This window comes from Oryzias latipes, chromosome 24 (assembly GCF_002234675.1).
Source record: "Oryzias latipes chromosome 24, ASM223467v1".
Lineage (NCBI taxonomy): Eukaryota > Metazoa > Chordata > Actinopteri > Beloniformes > Adrianichthyidae > Oryzias > Oryzias latipes.
Genome location: NC_019882.2, coordinates 4,659,953 through 4,678,819, shown reverse-complemented (window position 1 = coordinate 4,678,819; position 18,867 = coordinate 4,659,953). Strand labels below are relative to the sequence as shown.

The following is an 18,867-nucleotide window of genomic DNA, read 5'->3' as shown; positions in this document are numbered from 1 at the left end:
TTCTTTTTCTCTTCAGCATTTTGGCAGAGGCTAAAAACCTCTCCTTTAACGCAACTGCTGCTTTCCATGCCTATACTAACATTAAAGACAAAATTGATGCTGCAGAAAAGGAGGCAAAAGAAGCCAAGCAGAAGGCAAGCGATGCTCTGGAACTGGTAAGACCACAGAATGATGTTTGGGTTTTTTTTGTATCCTAGAAGCATTTATTAGGGTTTGGTGAACATCAAAACCTCACTATCCAAACCCAACCTGTGCTATACTGAAGAGATATCGCAGACACAAGGCAGAAGCACTTCAGCGGTCCATATTAGGAGTGTACTCTCAGTGCCGAGTGAACCCTTCAGTGTGTATCTGTATGCATCAGCTGTAATGTAAGCTTGTCGTCTTCTTTAGCTATGGCAAGGAGATCAAAGCTTGTCTCTGAACTGCTTTTTTTCATTTCCTCTTTTTTTAAATTACAAAATCATCTCTACATTCCACTAAATTCATCTTGCTTTGACATTTTTTTGTGTTTTATCCTCTATAACCCTTTATTTCCCTTTTTTTGTCATTTTTACTTTTTCATCCAAACATATTTCATTCCCTGACACATTTTGAACTATAAACCTCTCCCTAATTGGAAGGATTTATGATAGTATGACATTGTTTCTTTAATGTTTTTAATGTGATGCATTTTGGATTAAAAGCAGGTCAGTTTTAGGCAGTGCAAGCTTAATAAATACATAAGATTGCTTGCTACGAACCATTTCTATTTACATATTGCTGATTTTTTAAACAGTTAAGAGATTATAATTGTTCAATAATATATTTTTCTGTTAATAGGCCATGGGTGCAGACGTCCCGGTAAAGGAGGCAGCTAAGAGTGCACTGCAGAAGAGCCAAGTTTTACTGAACAAGGCAAAACAACTGGAAAATGATCTCAGAGGTATTCTAAACTATGCTCAATTTTTAAACATTTACAGATTTTTTAAAGATTCATTTAGATGATAATGGTGTTTTTGCTGTTTTAACATCTTCTTGTGGCGTTTTTGCTGATGATGGAGGACATACATAAAGAAAATGTTGCTTAAAATTGCAATTCTGAGGATTCCTTTATTAGAATTGTTGTGAATCAGGAGCAGACGAAAACAAGGCAGTTTTAAAAAGAGCGTGTTTGTGATATTGAAAATACTCTAGGCCGGTTACAAGCTTCCTGCTTCGATCTCTGAGCAACAGGGAGAGGGGAAAGGGGGCGGGGTTGCTATGTGCCAGTGGTCCCGCCCACAACTTTGAGGCAAATTGCTACTGAACTCCTGCCGTTCTGCAGAAACAATGTCCTACAAAACGACACAGGTTGTTATTTTATTTTAAAAGACCACTGGAAATTCTTTTAAAATAAATCCAAAGCTGATTGGAGTGGGAATTTAAGAGGATTCATATGAAGTGTTTTTTTGGAATTGTGAATTCAACTTTTTGTAACAGTCAAACTTGCATTCCATTACAGAAAACGCAGATAGCATGGAAGGACTAAAGGGCCGAGTTAAAGCTGCAAAAGACAAGAGCAAAGACCTTCTCAAAGCCGTTAATGGAACTATAGCAACGCTCAACGCCATTCCCAACGGTACGTCCACACAAATCCACCGGGTGTGCTTGTGTGTGAGCATCTAGGTAGACATACGTGCTTTCTTTGCACAGAGATAAGAAGAGAAAGATCAATAGCTGTGTGCTGATACAAGTTAGTTGTTCTTCAGTGAAGGTTATAGAAGAAAGAGATTAAAACTCTAAATTAAATAAATCCTTTAATTCCAAATTAAATAGCAAAGAGGGACTTTGCAGTAAAATATTTAAAAAACAAAGATACTTTTCTAGCTAATTGTTGGTGTTTTGACAGTTTAATATGATCTATCATCAAACTCTTTATTAAATAAAAATCAAAAATGGCTCTAAGCAGGAGTTTAAGTAACTTTTTTAATAATTTGATACTAAATATAAATAATGCATCTAATGCAGACGTAAGACGTGCTAAAAGTGAATAATCTAACAAAAAAAAACAGAAATAAAAATAGTAAATTATACATTTCTATATTTTACTGCAGCAGATTGTGAAAAATTACATAACTTCTTTTATTCAAGTAATTGAAGGGGTTCTCAAGTGTGTTACATAAGTCACAAAGCTTTGTGCCAAAATATTAAGGCTTTAATGACGTTAAAAGAAAAATCCGATAACTTTAAACATTTAGGATTGCACAAATGTCAATTAAATAGTAGTTCCAGAAGCATGTGAGCCTCAGTTTGGGCCCATATTCTGTGGGAGACTCTCTTAAAACACTTAAACCACAATTTCTGACAATACCTGTAGAATTCTAAATGATAAAAGCAAAAGTGGGTGGGAGGACCTGAATTATGCTACCAACCTAAATAAATTCACAAAGCCAATCAAGTAAACATACCACAGTTCATGAAAAGTTTTAGCTCTAATTATTAATATTATAAGATTTTGCAATTAGCATTGAAAAAATGGACTCCTTTCTGTTGATGTGTTTATTTTTTGGTGTTAAGATTTTTTTGCATAGCCCCCAGTGGTCATTTGGGGGAACTGCAAGATTTACTTTAAATTCCTTTCATTTTTGAGACTTTTTTTTTAACTTTCCTCAAACTGTCTAAACGCATAATGTAATTGTTTACACATATTATAAGATGCTTAAAATGGTTACAGGTGCAAGTGCATGTGGTTAAATCACGAGGATCATTCTTTATTTATCTCCCGTTCTCTTGTAGACACATCAGCTAAGCTGGCAGCCACAAAAGCTGTAGCAGCTGATGCCAATGCCACCGCCATCGATGTCCTAGAGCGCCTCGGAGAATTGAACCTGCGCCTCGGAGGTCTGCAGCTCAACTACAGCCAGCTGGACGATACAGTCAGCGCAGCCAATCAGATGATCCAGGACCCAGAGAAAAACAGTAACCATTGTTTTTTTTTCTTTTTATTAATACTTTATAAGGTAAAGATGTATAACATTTACTGTCGTTAGGGTTTACTTAAAATCAAAATTTAACCCTTTTATTATGTATTAACTTTATCACTGCTTGTTTAAGCTATTTCAGTTTATCGAATTTTTATTGGACTTTTATTTATTCATAAATTTTTCATTTCAACTGAATTTTATTTCTCTTTCTCTTTCTCTTTGCCATTCCCCACAGCAATCAGTATGTATATCTTACTTATCTTGTTGAAAACATCATTTTCAGTGGTGCACCAATACTGGAGTCACCTCTAACCAAATATCACAGATTTTTTATGTTTTTCTTTTTAGACAGCTACTTGAAATGATCTATATAAAAAAAAAAACGATTTTAATGATGGTATTGGTGCGCCACACTCATTTTATGACCACTTTGTACAAAAGCAGTAGTTGCTTCACATAATGACTCTGCTTGAGCATGGGAGCTCTGCAAGGCGTAGATGTTCTTTTGTAAATTTATCTTCTAATTTTTCCATCTTTCTTCTCTTACAGTAATACATGTTTGACATTCGAACAGTTCTTTTAGAAGCTCAGCTACACTAATTGTTTGGCTCTTGCCAGCTCTTGCTATCCTTCCCTATTCATTTGTCTTCAGTGCTTCTTCTCGCCTTTTTGTTAAGCTGATCCGTTTCTTAGAAAGATGAGAAGAACTTTTGCGGTTCTCTTTGCCTGTTTGATTTGCATATTTGTCCTCCTCCAGTCCATGCCGCAGGAGCTAAAGTGAAGGAATTGGAGGATGAAGCTGACAGACTGTTGGAGAAGCTGCAGCCAATCAAAATGATGCAGGACAATTTAAGACGCAACATCTCCCAAATCAAGGAGCTGATCAACCAGGCCAGAAAACAAGCCAATTCTGTGAGTTCCAAAGATGCTCAAGTGTGACTTTATCTGATTAAACAGAAAAGGGTCTCTAGGAGCTTTATAATTTAAGAAGAAAGCATCATTTTATTTTATATTGTAATCAGTTTATGAATTTGCATCGCCTATTTCTTTCATTTTTATTGCTGAAATTGCTTGAAATAAACCAAATCAATCAATAAGTGATGGAGGGACGCATCTATAGATGTCTGTATGATCAGTGCTGGTATTTTTAAGAAGATTCTCACTTTATTTCACAAATACAAAATTTTAAAAATAAGCAAATTTGTTCTATCAACCTTTAAATTAGACTTTCTAATCTGTTTTTTTCAATTGTAGTCCTTTCAACTACAAGAAATTATGCCATAATCCAGATTTTGTGTTAACAATTCTCCATTCAACAATAAAGCCTTAATATTAAATCATCAGATTGGATTTTATACAAGCAACACAAAGACAAGGAACAAATACTGAACAGCATTCTGTTTTGCTTTTCCTTCTTCTAGATAAAAGTCTCCGTTTCATCAGGCGGTGACTGTCTTCGTAGTTACCGCCCTGACATCAGAAAAGGAAGGTACAACACCATCATCCTTCATGTCAAAACCACCACTCCTGATAACCTGCTGTTCTATCTGGGATCCGCTAAATATGTAAGTACCTCCTGGATAATAAATCAAAACTAGCCCGTATCATCATGTCTCTACTGCCGTGCATGTCAATTGGTATCGTAAGTTTTTGAGCCTTCATTATTTCTTTTTAATAAAAACCAGGCAACCAGTTTGTTTAGTCTTCCACTAATTGTGCTGGACTTTACTTAAAAATTACCATTCCTACAACTTTTAGAGTTCCCTCGTTTATTGTGTTTGTTACGTTCTATAAATAACACGTGAAATCCGCTACGTAGGATTACATACAGATGTTTTAAAGCTAAAAAAACTCACTTACACTTCTCTCAGACGTGAACATCTTTTCACTTTTCTCATTTGTTAAAACTCTCAAAGTTCTCACACGAGATCTGCTCACAATCGAAGATTTACATAGATCAGGCAAAATGAACGCATTTTGTTCAGGAGACACAGCATGGAGGAGATTGATTGATAAGGTCCCCGGCCAATCAAGATGCAGAGCAATGCTTCACCCTGGAAAACCCAATTACAATTTTCTTCAGGGCTTCTAAGGTTGAAGAAACAAATTTCATTTCATCTTGGGAAGTAGCAATCAAGAGAAAAAAAAACAGAAAAGTAAAAAAATAGTAGAAATAATTATGTACAGAAAATAAAAAATAAAAAAACTAGGGCCATTTTTGACCCTGTAAGTTCTCCAGGGTTACAAAAACATTCAAAATTGCACTGAAAAAAATCTACAAAACAGCGAGATTGTGAAAGGCGAAACGCAATATAGAGAAGGAAGACTGCATTTTTGTAACTAAAGGTTGATTTTTTTAAATCATCCTTTTCATGTGAAACTTGATATCTTTGACAATTCTGTTCTAGGTGCAGAACAATGAATTTAAAATGTGCGGTATTAATTTTTATAAATCAGTTTGTGCAGAGAGAATAGCATGTCTGAGATTGTTAGTCATGTCTGTTCACCTTGACCTTGGGTTAACTAAGACCTCACTGCTGCTGAACAGCACACGGGCAAAACTTTAGCTTTTGGGGAGGTGGAATCGCCGGCTGATAATCAATATTGCATAGGCGGACAAACAGTTACACCTGACTGTTATTTACAGTCAAGTCTAACAGAACAAGCGACACCCAGGTGCTTGAATTCATGCATACAATGCCGTATGATTACATGACTTTGAAGACGTTTTGTACAAAAAAGAAAGCTATAAAGGGGGGTATTAATCCTTCATGATGACTGTCGTTTTCAAATGGGAGATAAAAGCTTTGTTCAGACATAGTGGATAAACTCAGAGTTTGCTCAACTAAACACACAAGTTGGCACAAACACATGCTTGCACAAACTAGATTAGTCTAATATCAGAATAATTAATACGTCCTGACACATAGCCACCAGCACCCTTAAAAAACAGTGCTTCACTGTTTTGAAGAGCTCCTTTCGTGTGTATTGGTTAGTGCGTGTTAAAGAGGAGCAGCAATTAACAACAAGTTTATGTTGCTCTAAGCTTCACTGTGATTTCCCCTGAGAGATCTTTGCTTTGCTTCATCAGGTCTGGAATTCTGGAACACGAATGCACGCTTGTGTGGTTGTTTGTGCACCTCTCACTCTTTTTCTGTTTGAGTATTTTAAAAAAATTGCGCGTGCGTGAATCTGCCGTGTTTCCTTGTAGTTCGTGGTGCTGGTTGAATAATAACGAATGCCGTCCTGTGATCTGTGCTGATGAATAATTGCTTTTACCCTGGAGAGACAAGAAAGTTATGTGTGCATACTCGAATGCCCCTCAGTCTGTGCTTGTAACTGGTGACTTCAAGTGTGACTCTGTTCAATTCTAATTGTGTGTAGTAGCAAGTGAATAATAATACTATGCAGATACTTCAGAGACAGTCTGCAAAGACAAAATGCTCAAAAACCATCAAATGTATATAAAGCAGGATCCAATAAGAAATCCACGTACAGAGACGGACTGAGAAAAGCTCTTGTCCCATTAAAATGGACCAGAATTTCTGCGTTCATCTTAGTTTATTTTTCTATTTTGACAGAGATGTCATGTTTATGCCAGATTTATGCGTCTGGTCATTTTGGCATCACAGCCCTCATAAGGTGTCGGATTATTTGGTTTTCTTTTTAATATCTTTTTGGCTTGTTAATGACTTACTCCGGTGAAGATGGTGTTGTTTTTTGTTTTTTGTGTTTCGGATGATGAAGGACTTATATTAATTAAGCTTAAAATTTTTCGCCATTTTTGTTGCACTGGTAATGTTATGTTGGGGTTGTAAGGGGGTGCAGACTAGCAGGAGAGCATGTAAACAAAGAGTTCAGTTATGGGTGATGGGAAGGGGGACTGGGGTTTGCTTCATGCCAACAGTCCCACCCAGAACTCAGAGGGGAATTTCGTATCAACTCTTGCTGCTCCGCAGAAACGGTGTCCTAGAAATCAAAACTATTTCTTTTGCTTTTTTTTGAGCTAAAAATGCCATAATCATAGTCAAAAGCCCACTGGGAACGTAGATCAAAGTAGATCAAAAGATGATCGGACTGGGACTTGAAGCCCCAAAACCATGGAGTTAGTTTTATCCAAATTCCTCAAAGTTCTACATTCAAATGACATTTATCAAGGTGCACCACATTCCTTATCTAAACACTTAAAATTTACCTTTAATCTGACTAAAATCAGAAAACGTGTGATCCTCATGCATCATCTGTGTGTCACAGGTGGATTTTCTGGCCTTGGAGATGCGTAAGGGGAAGGTGAATTTCCTCTGGGATGTGGGTTCAGGTGTTGGAAGGCTTGAATATCCCTCTCACACCATCCACGATGGCAACTGGCATCGGATAGAAGCTTCTCGGTAAGAAATAACAAAAGCAAGCAGTTCTTCACGTCAACTTGTTAGCGTGACCTTATAAAAACCAAGTCTTCACAGTGTCACACATATTTAAAATCGTTGCCAAGAGATAAAAAGTCTTCCCAATGTTGGTTTGTGAATTTAGTTTATTCTCCACAAATACTCATAGGACATAAACAGAAAGCTTGTTAACACAATATCTTTACTTATGACACTCATTAAAGATTTTAGACGGTCCATCATAACAACAAGAATAAACATTATCAACAACTGGTAACAGCCAAGAAAACCCAGAATAGAACCACAAGGCATCCTCTTCCTTGCTAGCATACAACATCTTGTTTCCATTGGGAAATCTAGACTTTGCAGCCTTGTCAGCCTATGGCAGATCATTACAGAGATGCGCCGTTCTCCATTTTCTTTCCCACTCTAGCTGTAAGCCGCAACACCGTTGCATAAATAACATCCAGCACTTTCATTCACACAGGGTGTCTCATCCACTCTGTGCACTCTGCATCTGAGATTTCCTGAAGGTGTCCACCAATTGGGGTCTTATCCACTGTTTGTCTTAAAAATGTTCCTTTTCTTCTCACAGAAATCCCACTCTTTGTCTTGAGAAAAATCATAAAGGCAGGTCGTTCATTTTCCCTGAAGCTCAAAATGCAAAAAGCATAATAAAGACTGCTCCAAAGTGACTCCTTGTGCCTCTGATGACAGTGAATGTATGAGCCAATCCACTCCTTTCATTTTACCTTTCCTTCAATAACAGTAATGGCCTGAATGGTACCATCTCAGTGTATCCCTTGGAAGGTCCAATGGCAGGCATGATGCCAACTCCAGCCAGCGCTAACTCACCTGCGGCTTTCACCATCCTCGACGTCGACCAGAATGCCTACCTGTTTGTTGGAGGAATATTCAACACAGCCAAGGTAAGGATTTAGCTAAAACACCATAGGCATAACAATTTAGTGGGCTAGCAGACTCCTTAGAGCGGGATATTGTGAGTTTGAATCCACAGTTGGGTCATACCAAAGACTCTAAACATGGGGCTCAATGTCTCCCTGGACTAACTGTTAGGGTTGGATTTGGGGTTAACAATTAAAAAGTTTTTTTTTTTTGTTTTTTCTGTATATCTTTCAGAAAGCAGAAGCTGTGAAAACATCAACATTCACAGGCTGTATGGGAGAGACCTTCTTGGATGGAAAACCCATTGGACTTTGGAACTACAGAGAAAGACAGGGTGACTGTAAGGGTTGTGTTGTCAGGTGAGCCAAAAACCAACAAGTCAACCAAAAGAAATTATTGTCCTTTCAAATCAAATCAAATGAAATCAAATCAAATCAAATCAAATCAAACTTCATTTGAAGAGCACCTTTCCTACTTTAGTTACTCAAAGTGCTTTGCTTTACATAAAAATATTTTTCCTTTTAAAAGCCAACAGGAAGACAGAGACCATCACACACACACACAAAATAATATTAAAAGCAATTTTTTTCGTTTTTTTAACTTATAGCATTGCTGGAAATTCTTTCTAAATGGATTGTGTATTCTTGTAGCCCCCAGCGTACCGACAGTGAGGGGACGGTTCAGCTGGATGGAGAAGGCTATGCTTCGGTGGGAAGACCCACCAGGTGGAACCCAAATGTGTCCACCATCACCTTCAAGTTCCGTACTTTCTCCTCTGATGCTCTGCTGATGTACATGGCCACTGAAGACATGGTATGTGTAGAACCAAAATGAACAATGGGCCTTTGCCACAAAAAAGACTTTTCAGGACCTCACAGCCTCTTTTTTTTTGGGGGGGGGGGGTTTACAGAAGGACTTTATGTCACTGGAGCTGTCAGCGGGGAAGGTGACGGTGAATTTTGACCTTGGGTCAGGAGTTGGCAAAGCGGTTTCGGCCAAACGGCAGAATGATGGGCGCTGGAAATCTCTCACTGTGTCAAGAAACAAGAAGCAAGGTACACACATCAAAGCTGAAGAGCAGTGATTGAGTTTTAGGAAGCTCTGCCAATGACGATGCCTCTCTGCTCTTCCTCAAAGCCATCGTGACCATTGTGGACATCGACAGTGGCATTGCTGAAGACAAAATTGTGGCCACATCTCAAGGTTCTGCTACGGGTCTGAACCTCAGGGAAAACCAAAAAATCTATTTTGGTGGACTTCCAACCATAGGAAACTACAGGTAAGCATGAAATTAGATCGCCTGATTCATTAAGCTCACTTTGTGAGAAATAATTGTATTTTACCAATGTTATAAGGAACATTTGAACAGTTTTTTTTATTTTCTCACATTTTAAGTAAACAGTGACTCAAAACGGTTGGTAAAGTGTGCTAATGCAATATGTTTTATTTTGACAGCATGGCAGCCAGGTAAACACCTTAAATCTGTAATTAGATATAAAGACCACTGCATGATGCTGGCCTTTCTGCAAACTGCCCACAGTGACTGTGTACGCTGCTCTTGTTTTGCTTATTTGGCTCCTGCACCTACACACTGCAGCTGGAAGCAACTGTTTCTCTTGTTTATTCCCCTGAATTGTATCTGTATTTGTCAATGTTTTGTGCTGTACACACGTCATAAAATCTTACAAAATGTTTGCTCACTTTTGGAGATATAAAAGAAGCTTTTGCTGAATTTGAAAATAAAATAACCAATAATTTGCTCTCTAATATGTTGAGATGTAGTTTTGCTGCAAAAGAGAAATGGTGCAATAACTTCATAGTTACCGAGAAATGTTTGTAAGACTTGAAAGATAACAGAACAAAAATAGTTTGATTAATGGTATCTCTGAGGAATTTTAGGGTTAAAAGGTTTTTTTTTCTTTACTTTTTTCCCTCCTTCTTTCATTCCTATTTTATTAAGATCCTAGTTAAAGTTATTTACCTTTTATTTTCATTTTTTTAACTCATTAAAACGATAGTATTTTGTTGAAAAACACTTCCAAAAGTCATATTATGGACATTTGTTTACAATAGTTAACTTTTTATGTAGAAAACTGTCAGTTTTTTAGGTAAAAAACTATATTAATTGATATCTTTCCTTAAAACACATCTTTTAGGGAAAGTTGTGGAAATTAGAAAGTTTTGTAAATTAGATTGTAATGTTATTTTCATGAAACATTTTTTATTTTTGGATATACAGTGTATGATACACATTTGCTTTGCATTTAACATTTCATTAAGTCCTTTACTCTTGCTTTTCTGTCCTATGATCCTTAGTATGCATTTTCTTCTCTAATGTTTTATCTTTTCGGTTCTGTTGTGTAGGTCTGAGGTCACTTTGAAGAGATATGCCGGTTGTCTCAGAGATATCGAAGTCTCCAGAACTCCATATAACCTCCTTAGCAGCTCAGATTATACAGGCATCACTAAAGGATGCAATGTGGAGGTAAGAGTCTAAACTTCTGACTTCAGTCTTTACCTAAAAATATAGATGGCAAAACGCAATTCTGTCTGCAGAAATGTTAATCTGTTGTTGACCTTCTTAGAGCTCTTTTCTGGTAGTTTTTCTGAGGATTTGTGAAGTTTGGCAAAAACTAGCTCTTTTCTTTTTTTTTTTTTTTAACAGAACCTGCACACAGTGAGTTTCTCAAAGCCTGGATACATGGAGCTGGGGGGGCTCTCCCTTGCAGTGGACACAGAGATCAGCCTGTCATTCAGCACGTTACAGGACAATGGGACCATACTGCTGGCTGTTGGAGGCTCCACATCTAGACAGCAGGTTATTCTTTCATTTTTGCTTTTTGTTTGTTGTTTTTCGTCCGTATAAATTAGATCTGATTTTGTTCATTTAATTTACTAAAGTATTAGGTATGAAGATTAAAGTTTTTTCATAAGATCAGAAAGACTAAACTATTGTGATAAGCTCTGAGGTTATTTAAGGTCAAAAGATAATGGGTCACCTGGTTTAGAAATTTCTTGACAGCTTTAGGGCGTGTCACATCCACTGCGTATATTTTGCGCATATTACACAGATAAAAAATTGGTCACACGTGAATATAAGTGGAAAAAGTGAGAAGAGTTTTGGTCTTAAAGTGACATTTTCAATCAATCAATCTATCAAACTTTATTTATAAGGCACTTTTCATATAAAAGTGCTTTACATTTAAACAAAAAAATAATAATAATATAAAAACAAGCAAAAAAATGAAAATAAACAAGCACGAAAATTAAAATTATTTTTTTAATTTGGTCATGGCTGAACCATGTAAAACCACAAAAAAAGTACAAACACGTAAATTATTGTGCTGTTTATATGCATTTCATTAATGATTTGTGCATCAATTACGTCATTTTAACGTGATGTGTACGACGTATACGCAATACAAAAATCATATATTGATGGTACATGCGGGAAAACTCATACGTAGAACAGTCGTGAAAGTCACAAATTGCATATGCATTTTGCAAAAACACATAAAGTCATAAGATGTATATAATAATTTCTATAAACCATGTTAACTACGCATAAACCGTATAATCCTTGAACCATCAAAAAAACTTTGAACAGCCAGGTCGACTAACATTTGTGCACATTGACGAATGACGAACACACCAAAAACGTACGAATTACAATTATCACGCTTGTATCACGGACGGGCAAAGTTTTATACGAGGAAAATGTACACAGTGGCTGTGTGACACGGCCTTTAAGTACAAATACAAATACAAAAATATGAAAGCAACATTTCAATTAACTTCTGTGTAATTTCCTTTCAGTTTTTCCATTTTAGCACAAAAATACAACCCATACAACTGCAACAACTCAACCCCATAATAATCACTACTTAGTTGTTGTCAACATGTAATAAAAAAAAAGGCTGACAGTGGCTTTAAACAGCATTGAATACATTTTAAATGTATGTTTTTAAAAGAAATGTGGTAATTGTATTAATTCCAAGTGAAACTTTTTATTGGTAAATTGCTTTTTAGGTTGATTTAAAGGGCCTTTACCAATCTGGCTAATCTATGATCCAAAGAAATAGTAGCAAACGTTTAAACATGTGGATCATTTGCAGTTCACCTTTTACATTTTTGTTTAAGAAATTAATGTACTTTATTTTGAAAAGTGCAAATAAACTCCAGAGTTTAAATGTTTATTTTTGGCAAAAGCTCAGGGTAAAATGAAAAGACACTATTTAGCCATAAAAATGTTTTCTATTACTATTCCTTTTAAGGATAAAAAGCAAACAATATAAACATTTATGTTTGTCCTTAATTGACTACTTTTGCACTTTTCCACTGCAGGCGCGTAACCCCAAGAGGAGGCGGAGACAGTCGGGAGAGGTGGGTTCATCTCGCGCTCACACTCGCTTAATCTCTGCTGCTTTCTAAGCACACAACAATTATAAAAGTGTTTATAAATAAGATTTGCATTTGCTGGCAAGTTGACTAATTGGATTTTTTATGAACTAAAACACACATCGTCTCTTAAAGCCATTCACAAATGCAATAAGACACACACATCGGAGAAGCTGCACATGCTGCTGTTTACAGTACAGGAGGTGTCTGAGATTTCAGCTGACAGTGCGAATCACTTATAGTCTAAATGAATTAAGTTTCCATCAGTGAATATTAATGAGATTTCACACTTTCAGAGACTTTGCTGTTAAATGAGTCTCCCACTTCTACACACATTCTCAGCAAATAATTGAAAAATACTCTAGGAAAAAAAAAAGCACATGCATAACAGCATAATGAATCCAATCATATGAATCCAAAACAGGAAGTGGGTCCATGTTTGTAAGAGCGAGAGAGAGGACAGAGGGTTACCTGCAGCTTATCCATCATCGCTGCTTGTTGGGTGCATAAATCTATTTTTACTAACTGCGCTGGCAGGCGGGGTGTGTGTGCGTGTGGATGTGTGTGCGTGCAGAAAAAGGTTAAGCGAGGTTAAAAACACCATCAACTCAACTTGGCCCTGACTAATGACTGTTTTAGAGAGGGCCAGAGAGAGAAGGGGACAGGGAGAGGGGATGAATATAGGGGGAGGAAAGGTGGGAGATTTAGAGGTGAAGTAGGATGAAGACGGAACTGAAAAGAAACAGTGCCGTGTAGGATTTAGAGGAAAAATGAATAAAAAAAGGTGAATTTTCTGTATGAATTTGTTTTTTATTTTTAAAAACATTTTTAAAGATTGCTAAATAGGTTTGACCTTTCAAAAAACTTAAAGTAAAAGACCCACTAGGATGAAAATGGTGTTTTTCAAAAGCTATTGTGGGATTTTTCTGGTGATGGTGAACTAAATGCCATTAGAAAACAGATTATATGTGATGTAAAAAATACGCTGGGTGGACCACAAGCACCCTATTCTGAACAAGAAGGGAAGGGAAGGGAAGGGGTGGCGGGGTTGCTCTGTTGCAACAGACCCGGCCCCAACTCAGAAGCAAATTTCTAATGAACTCCTGCTGCTCTTCAGAAACTATGTCCAAGAAAACGATACAGATTTTTTAAAATTATGGCTAAAAACTGCATCATCATAAATAAAAGACCACTGAGAACACTTTAACAATAGATCAAAAGATGATCGGAGTGGGTCTTTAAAGTTACAGTATTAATGTTAACTGGGTCCTTTTAGGTTCATATAGTCAGCATTGGAGTTCCACATTCTAGACCCAAATATATTTACCAAAATTCATTTTTGGTTTGATCAATTTCAGATTAAAATGGGCATTGAACATTTCTACGCAGACGATTTTCCGATTTATTTGCCTCCGAAAAGAAATGATACATTTTGAAAGGTTTTAGGAAAACTTACGGAGCTGTCAGTTATGGATGATGGGAAAGGAGGGTGGGGTTACTCCGTGCCAACGGCCCTGCCCACATTTCTACAGCTGCTCTGCAGAATTACGGTCTAGAAAACGACTGGTTTTATGATTTTGGCTGAAAGACCATTATGAATGCTTTTGAAATAAGATTAAAAGATAATCGGAGTGGGAATTTAAAGGAAAATGTAAGAAATGTTTACATTTAAAATGTCCCAGAAGTGTTTTCATTGCGGAACCTGATGTATCCAGATCTTTACAGAAAAAGGCTGGCAAGCTAGCTGTCTGTCTAATAATAATAATAATAATTATGCATTAACCCAAACATTAGCAGTATTAACCATATTTCATATACAAGAACTTCTAAAAAGGGCTTTTATTGTGGAATCTATTATGTCCAGGCAGCTTTGTCATTTCCTTTTGATCAAAAAACATGAAAGTATTGTGTATCAGAGGAACACGTTGTAATTATTTCTTGACAAATAAAGAAATTTTTAAAAATCCCCATAAAGATCATAAAGTTACATATTTAAAATGATTTTTAAAAAGTTGATTTTTATCAGAAGAAAAGCAAACATCACTCTCAGATTACTTCAAACACATCTGAAGACCTTGTTCGTTTTATGTTTTATTTCATTATATTTGATCTCAGATTTTAACCAGTGTTTTTGTCCTTAGCCAAAAGTAGTCTACAGATTTACTTTGTCAAAATACTAAAGTACTTTTAGCTCAAGGTGGGGTCATGACCTTCCTTTCTTTTGGTCCAAAAATCTCCTGGAGGCAGCTTTGCATACAGATATAACTCAGGTTATAGATTGGTAAAGAAAATTCATTCAAGTGTTGTTTAACACTTGTACAGTTTTCTATACGACCTAGACCTGATAATGTGTACAGTACATAATAAATAGGAGTTAAAAGTTTAATATATCTGATCAGGTTTTGTCAATCTAACTAAATTTTCTGTTGGATTTCATTTAAAAGGAAAGAAAAAACCTGTGCAGTCTGTAAAAAATAACAGAAAGAGGCTAAACAAGGCATGTTGGATTACTTCAAAAATGCAAACAGGTGACATGTCAGCTTCCTTGCATGTGTCTGACAGCTGAACTTGCTTGAATGCTGAACCCAAAGTGAACCCTTTTGTCCAGTGCGCTTAAGTGATTTGAATTCTTCTGTCGCTCTTGTCGGCCGCAGGTTTGTATTTGCAAGCCTCAGTCAAGTGTCTGCCTTCATCTCTGGATTCTTTATCCCTCTGTGCTAGTCTGCCTCAGTCTGTATGTTTGACATGTTTCTGTTCATCGGTGTGTGTTTCTGTGTGTGCGTCCATGAGCACTTCGCCGTGAGACGCCGCAGCCACAGCCACGTTGTAGCTACATCTCAGTTCAATTTGTCCCCCGACCTCAAATTGAAATTCCATTTTCAGGTGGTAAATTGTCTCCCACTTCGCCCTCTGGCACACAGTGAATTAAAATTCAAATTAGCCTGACCCTGCACCGCTGCTCCCCAACACCTCTGTGACTGTCTCCCTCGCTCCCCCATCTCCATCCAGCTCGCCGTTTTGCTCCCTGCCCTCTCATCTCTTCCCCCCTATCATCTCCTCTTCTCTGTTCGTCTCATCGCTGGTTATGGTTTCCTCCTTGTTCTCAGCTCCACTGGAATTTCACCTTTCTCCCACTGCATCTCCCTCCTCTTATATTGTATTTTTCCTCTTTCTCTTCTATTATTCTTCCCGTACTTACGCTTTTTTTTCTTGTTCTTGTCACTTGTCTGCTTTTTTCCATTGTATCACTCTTTCTGATTAAAACATATATATTAATATTTTAATTAAACTGAAGGCCACGTTTTTCTGTAAAGCTGAATTGAATTGAATACTTTATTTGTCATCGTCTCGTCTACAACAAAACTTAAAAGTCATTTTAGGTCAGTAAAAAAAGTGAATAAATAAAAAGGTAATAAGACAGTAATTTAAAAACTAATTGATTTAAAACTACTAAAAAGGTGCTTCAGTTATGAAAAAAAATCTTAAGTTAAAGTTACAATTAGAAAGATTTGATAAAACTCCTAAAAAAAGCTTTTCAGAGGAGTACAGAAGTGAAACAAACATAATTCTAGAGGTTTAATCTTTGAAAAATGATTTTTTTTTTCTCTACTCATTCAGTCAATTTACAATAGTAGCCACAGTAACGGTCATAAGTTGCATTGTAAGGATATTTTTAAGACCCACTCCAACTAAAATGCTGCTTTTAGTGTTTTTAACATATTCTTGTTGCATTTTTCTCAAGATGGAGGGCAATTAAACCGTAAAATTGCATTTCTGAGGATTTCTTGATTTAAATTGTTGTGACTAAGGAGTATGTGTAAGATGCTTGTGACCTGGAAGATCAGCTAATCAGGCCACAAGCTTCATTCTGATGTAGATAAGTGTATCCAGGTACGCCTTGGAGCTGACATCTGGATCAGCTCCAATATTGCTCACTATTTTTGTTACACCAATGTTAGGTTGGGGGTGTGAGGGGCTGTAAGTTAGTGAGGGAAAAATCGATGATGGGAAATGGGGGTAGGCTAACTCCATGTCATCGGTCCGACCCACAACTTAGAGGTGAATTGTAAATAAACTACTGCCGCTCTGCAGAAGCTATGTCCTAGTCCAGTGTTTTTAAGCCTGTTTTGAGCTAAGGTACACTTTTCCCTTGACTAAAATCCCGCTGCACACCAGCAACCAAAAAGAAAAAGAAAAAAGAAAAACTATGGTCTGGATTAAACTACAGTCTCTTCACGATTTCACGTACATTTTTTTGTAATAATCTTCGTAATAAGTCACTGCTGGATGTTTGTCCAAGCCTGTTTTTATACACGTGATGCTCCCGCCATGTTTTGGCGGAGCTACCTTGAGACCCAGAAGATGCTGAGATGAACATGGAGTGGATATTCTGATGATAATAATTGTTTTTAGAATTTCCCACGACACACTTGACCATTTCTCACGGCACAAGATCAAAGATAGTCTTTAAGTTTGTGATAAATGTGTTTTTTTCTTCCTCCTGCAGCCATACCTCTCAGTCATGCTGAACTCAGGCTCTCTAGAGGTCTTGATGTTCACGCGCAGCCACAGTCCGCATCGCATAACCAGGCGCCCTGACCAGGGGATCCTGAACGATGGCAGAGAGCACTCCTTGCGCATTGAGAGGCTGCCTGGCAGGTAAGCGCCCTCACGTCTGATTCTATTCACTGCTAAACTTTCATCGCTGACGTTCTTTTCTTTGCCCTCAGATCCTTTGCAGTCCAGGTGGATGAGGAAGCTAAACTAGAGGCGGCGCTCCCTAATGATCAGCCTATCAGCTTGCAGCGCCTTTTCCTCGGAGGAATTCCAGCAGAGGTGGAGCAAACATCCAACAAAGCCAACGTCCCATTCCAGGGATGCATTTGGAACCTCATGGTCAACGCTGTGTACGTACTGACGATCACGTTTTTGGTCCACTTCTTGAGGCCCACCTTACGCCTCGGTTACAATTGCCCTCACGGGCGGATAGGGGCTGCCTGCGGGCGAAAATTGGGCAAATTTGGGAAAATAAAGTGAAAGAGCCAACTGGGCCTGTTTCTTACTGCTCAAAACTAATTTGCAGCTGCAAAGTCTTCTAACTGACTCTGCCTGCATTGCTACCTTTATAATAAATATATATCATGTTTTTTATGGAATAAAAACAAAAACATAAAGAGAAACTGGTAATATTTCAAAATGTGAAGTGAGTTTTATACTTTTTACAGAAGCTTGTATGACTTCCTTTCAAAATAAAAGACTCCCTGTGCCAAACAGGATCATCCTATTGCAGATAATGGACTCGTATCAATTTCTTTTAAACAAATCCAGACAAAATTGGCATTTTCTTGTTATACCTTAGATCTTCTTTGGTGACTTTTGCGTAATATTTGAAATTTGTGCATTCTGGAGGAAGCTTTGAGCCGACAGGGCCTTGTGACTTTATCTTGTGACTTTATGTAAAAATCAGTACGTAGTTTATTTCAGTTCTAGGTCCACCTCAGCCACCAATTTATGAACTTAACTAATCTGAATTAAATCAATTCTAATTTACTTTTAAAAGTGACTATTATTTTATTTTTTCTTCAACCAGAAAGCCACTATGGTGGGACATCAGGTTGCAGAACCCTGGACTAGAGTTTGGTGTTAGGTCACCGTACAACAGAGTCACCCACATGACATTAGTTCATGTAACTTACATGACCCTGAATTTACATTAGTCTGTCTGTGATGAATCTCCATTGTGTTGCTTGTTCAGTGAAATTGAGTTTTCACAGCTGATAGTTGGTTCACGTCTTCTCCATTGCGCCCCCCCCCCCCCCCCCCCCCCCGGCTCCCATAGGAGTGGCTTGTCCTCCCCATGGCCTCGTAAATATGTGTTATGGACACATGACCTTGAATATATAATAACATTTTAAAAAGTTTTATTTTGAAAGTACAACAGAAGTTTTTATTTTGAAACCAGAGATGATGAAGGCGATGTAAACATTTCATTTGATTAATGACCTTTTTTCTATGTGTGTCAATGCAACGCACCACAAACTGACCTGTGTAAATCAGCCTTTAGCCTTACAAATACGTCCCCTATACACTTACTACATGCACGACAATGGTACGTTCCCTTAAGGCGGCCTTCTAAGCCTCGAGGGGAGCTGCAAGACACACCTGTGCTCCGCTTAACATGCAGCCGCTCTTCTCCATGACCCTCCACGAGCCTGGACAACCCCAAAACCTGC

At 37.5% G+C, this 18,867-nt stretch overlaps 1 protein-coding gene across 5 annotated transcripts in view; it reads left to right on the top strand.

Moving 5' to 3' along the window:
* The window catches only part of lama2 (laminin subunit alpha 2), a 112,905-nt gene that overhangs the window by 82,786 nt on the left and 11,252 nt on the right, over positions 1–18,867 (top strand). For 2 of the 5 annotated variants that reach the window (XM_023952772.1, XM_023952771.1), the window contains 19 exons: positions 17–155; positions 823–925; positions 1,484–1,600; positions 2,758–2,940; positions 3,181–3,186; positions 3,703–3,857; positions 4,367–4,510; positions 7,200–7,333; positions 8,100–8,259; positions 8,471–8,595; positions 8,887–9,049; positions 9,147–9,291; positions 9,374–9,515; positions 9,692–9,703; positions 10,601–10,721; positions 10,902–11,054; positions 12,581–12,619; positions 17,142–17,293; positions 17,365–17,541. In XM_023952772.1, coding sequence (XP_023808540.1) covers positions 17–155; positions 823–925; positions 1,484–1,600; positions 2,758–2,940; positions 3,181–3,186; positions 3,703–3,857; positions 4,367–4,510; positions 7,200–7,333; positions 8,100–8,259; positions 8,471–8,595; positions 8,887–9,049; positions 9,147–9,291; positions 9,374–9,515; positions 9,692–9,703; positions 10,601–10,721; positions 10,902–11,054; positions 12,581–12,619; positions 17,142–17,293; positions 17,365–17,541 — 2,370 coding nt within the window. The remainder of the gene's footprint in view (positions 1–16; positions 156–822; positions 926–1,483; positions 1,601–2,757; positions 2,941–3,180; positions 3,187–3,702; positions 3,858–4,366; positions 4,511–7,199; positions 7,334–8,099; positions 8,260–8,470; positions 8,596–8,886; positions 9,050–9,146; positions 9,292–9,373; positions 9,516–9,691; positions 9,704–10,600; positions 10,722–10,901; positions 11,055–12,580; positions 12,620–17,141; positions 17,294–17,364; positions 17,542–18,867) is intronic. The other 3 variants (XM_023952768.1, XM_023952769.1, XM_023952770.1) reach the window with 3 other exon arrangements.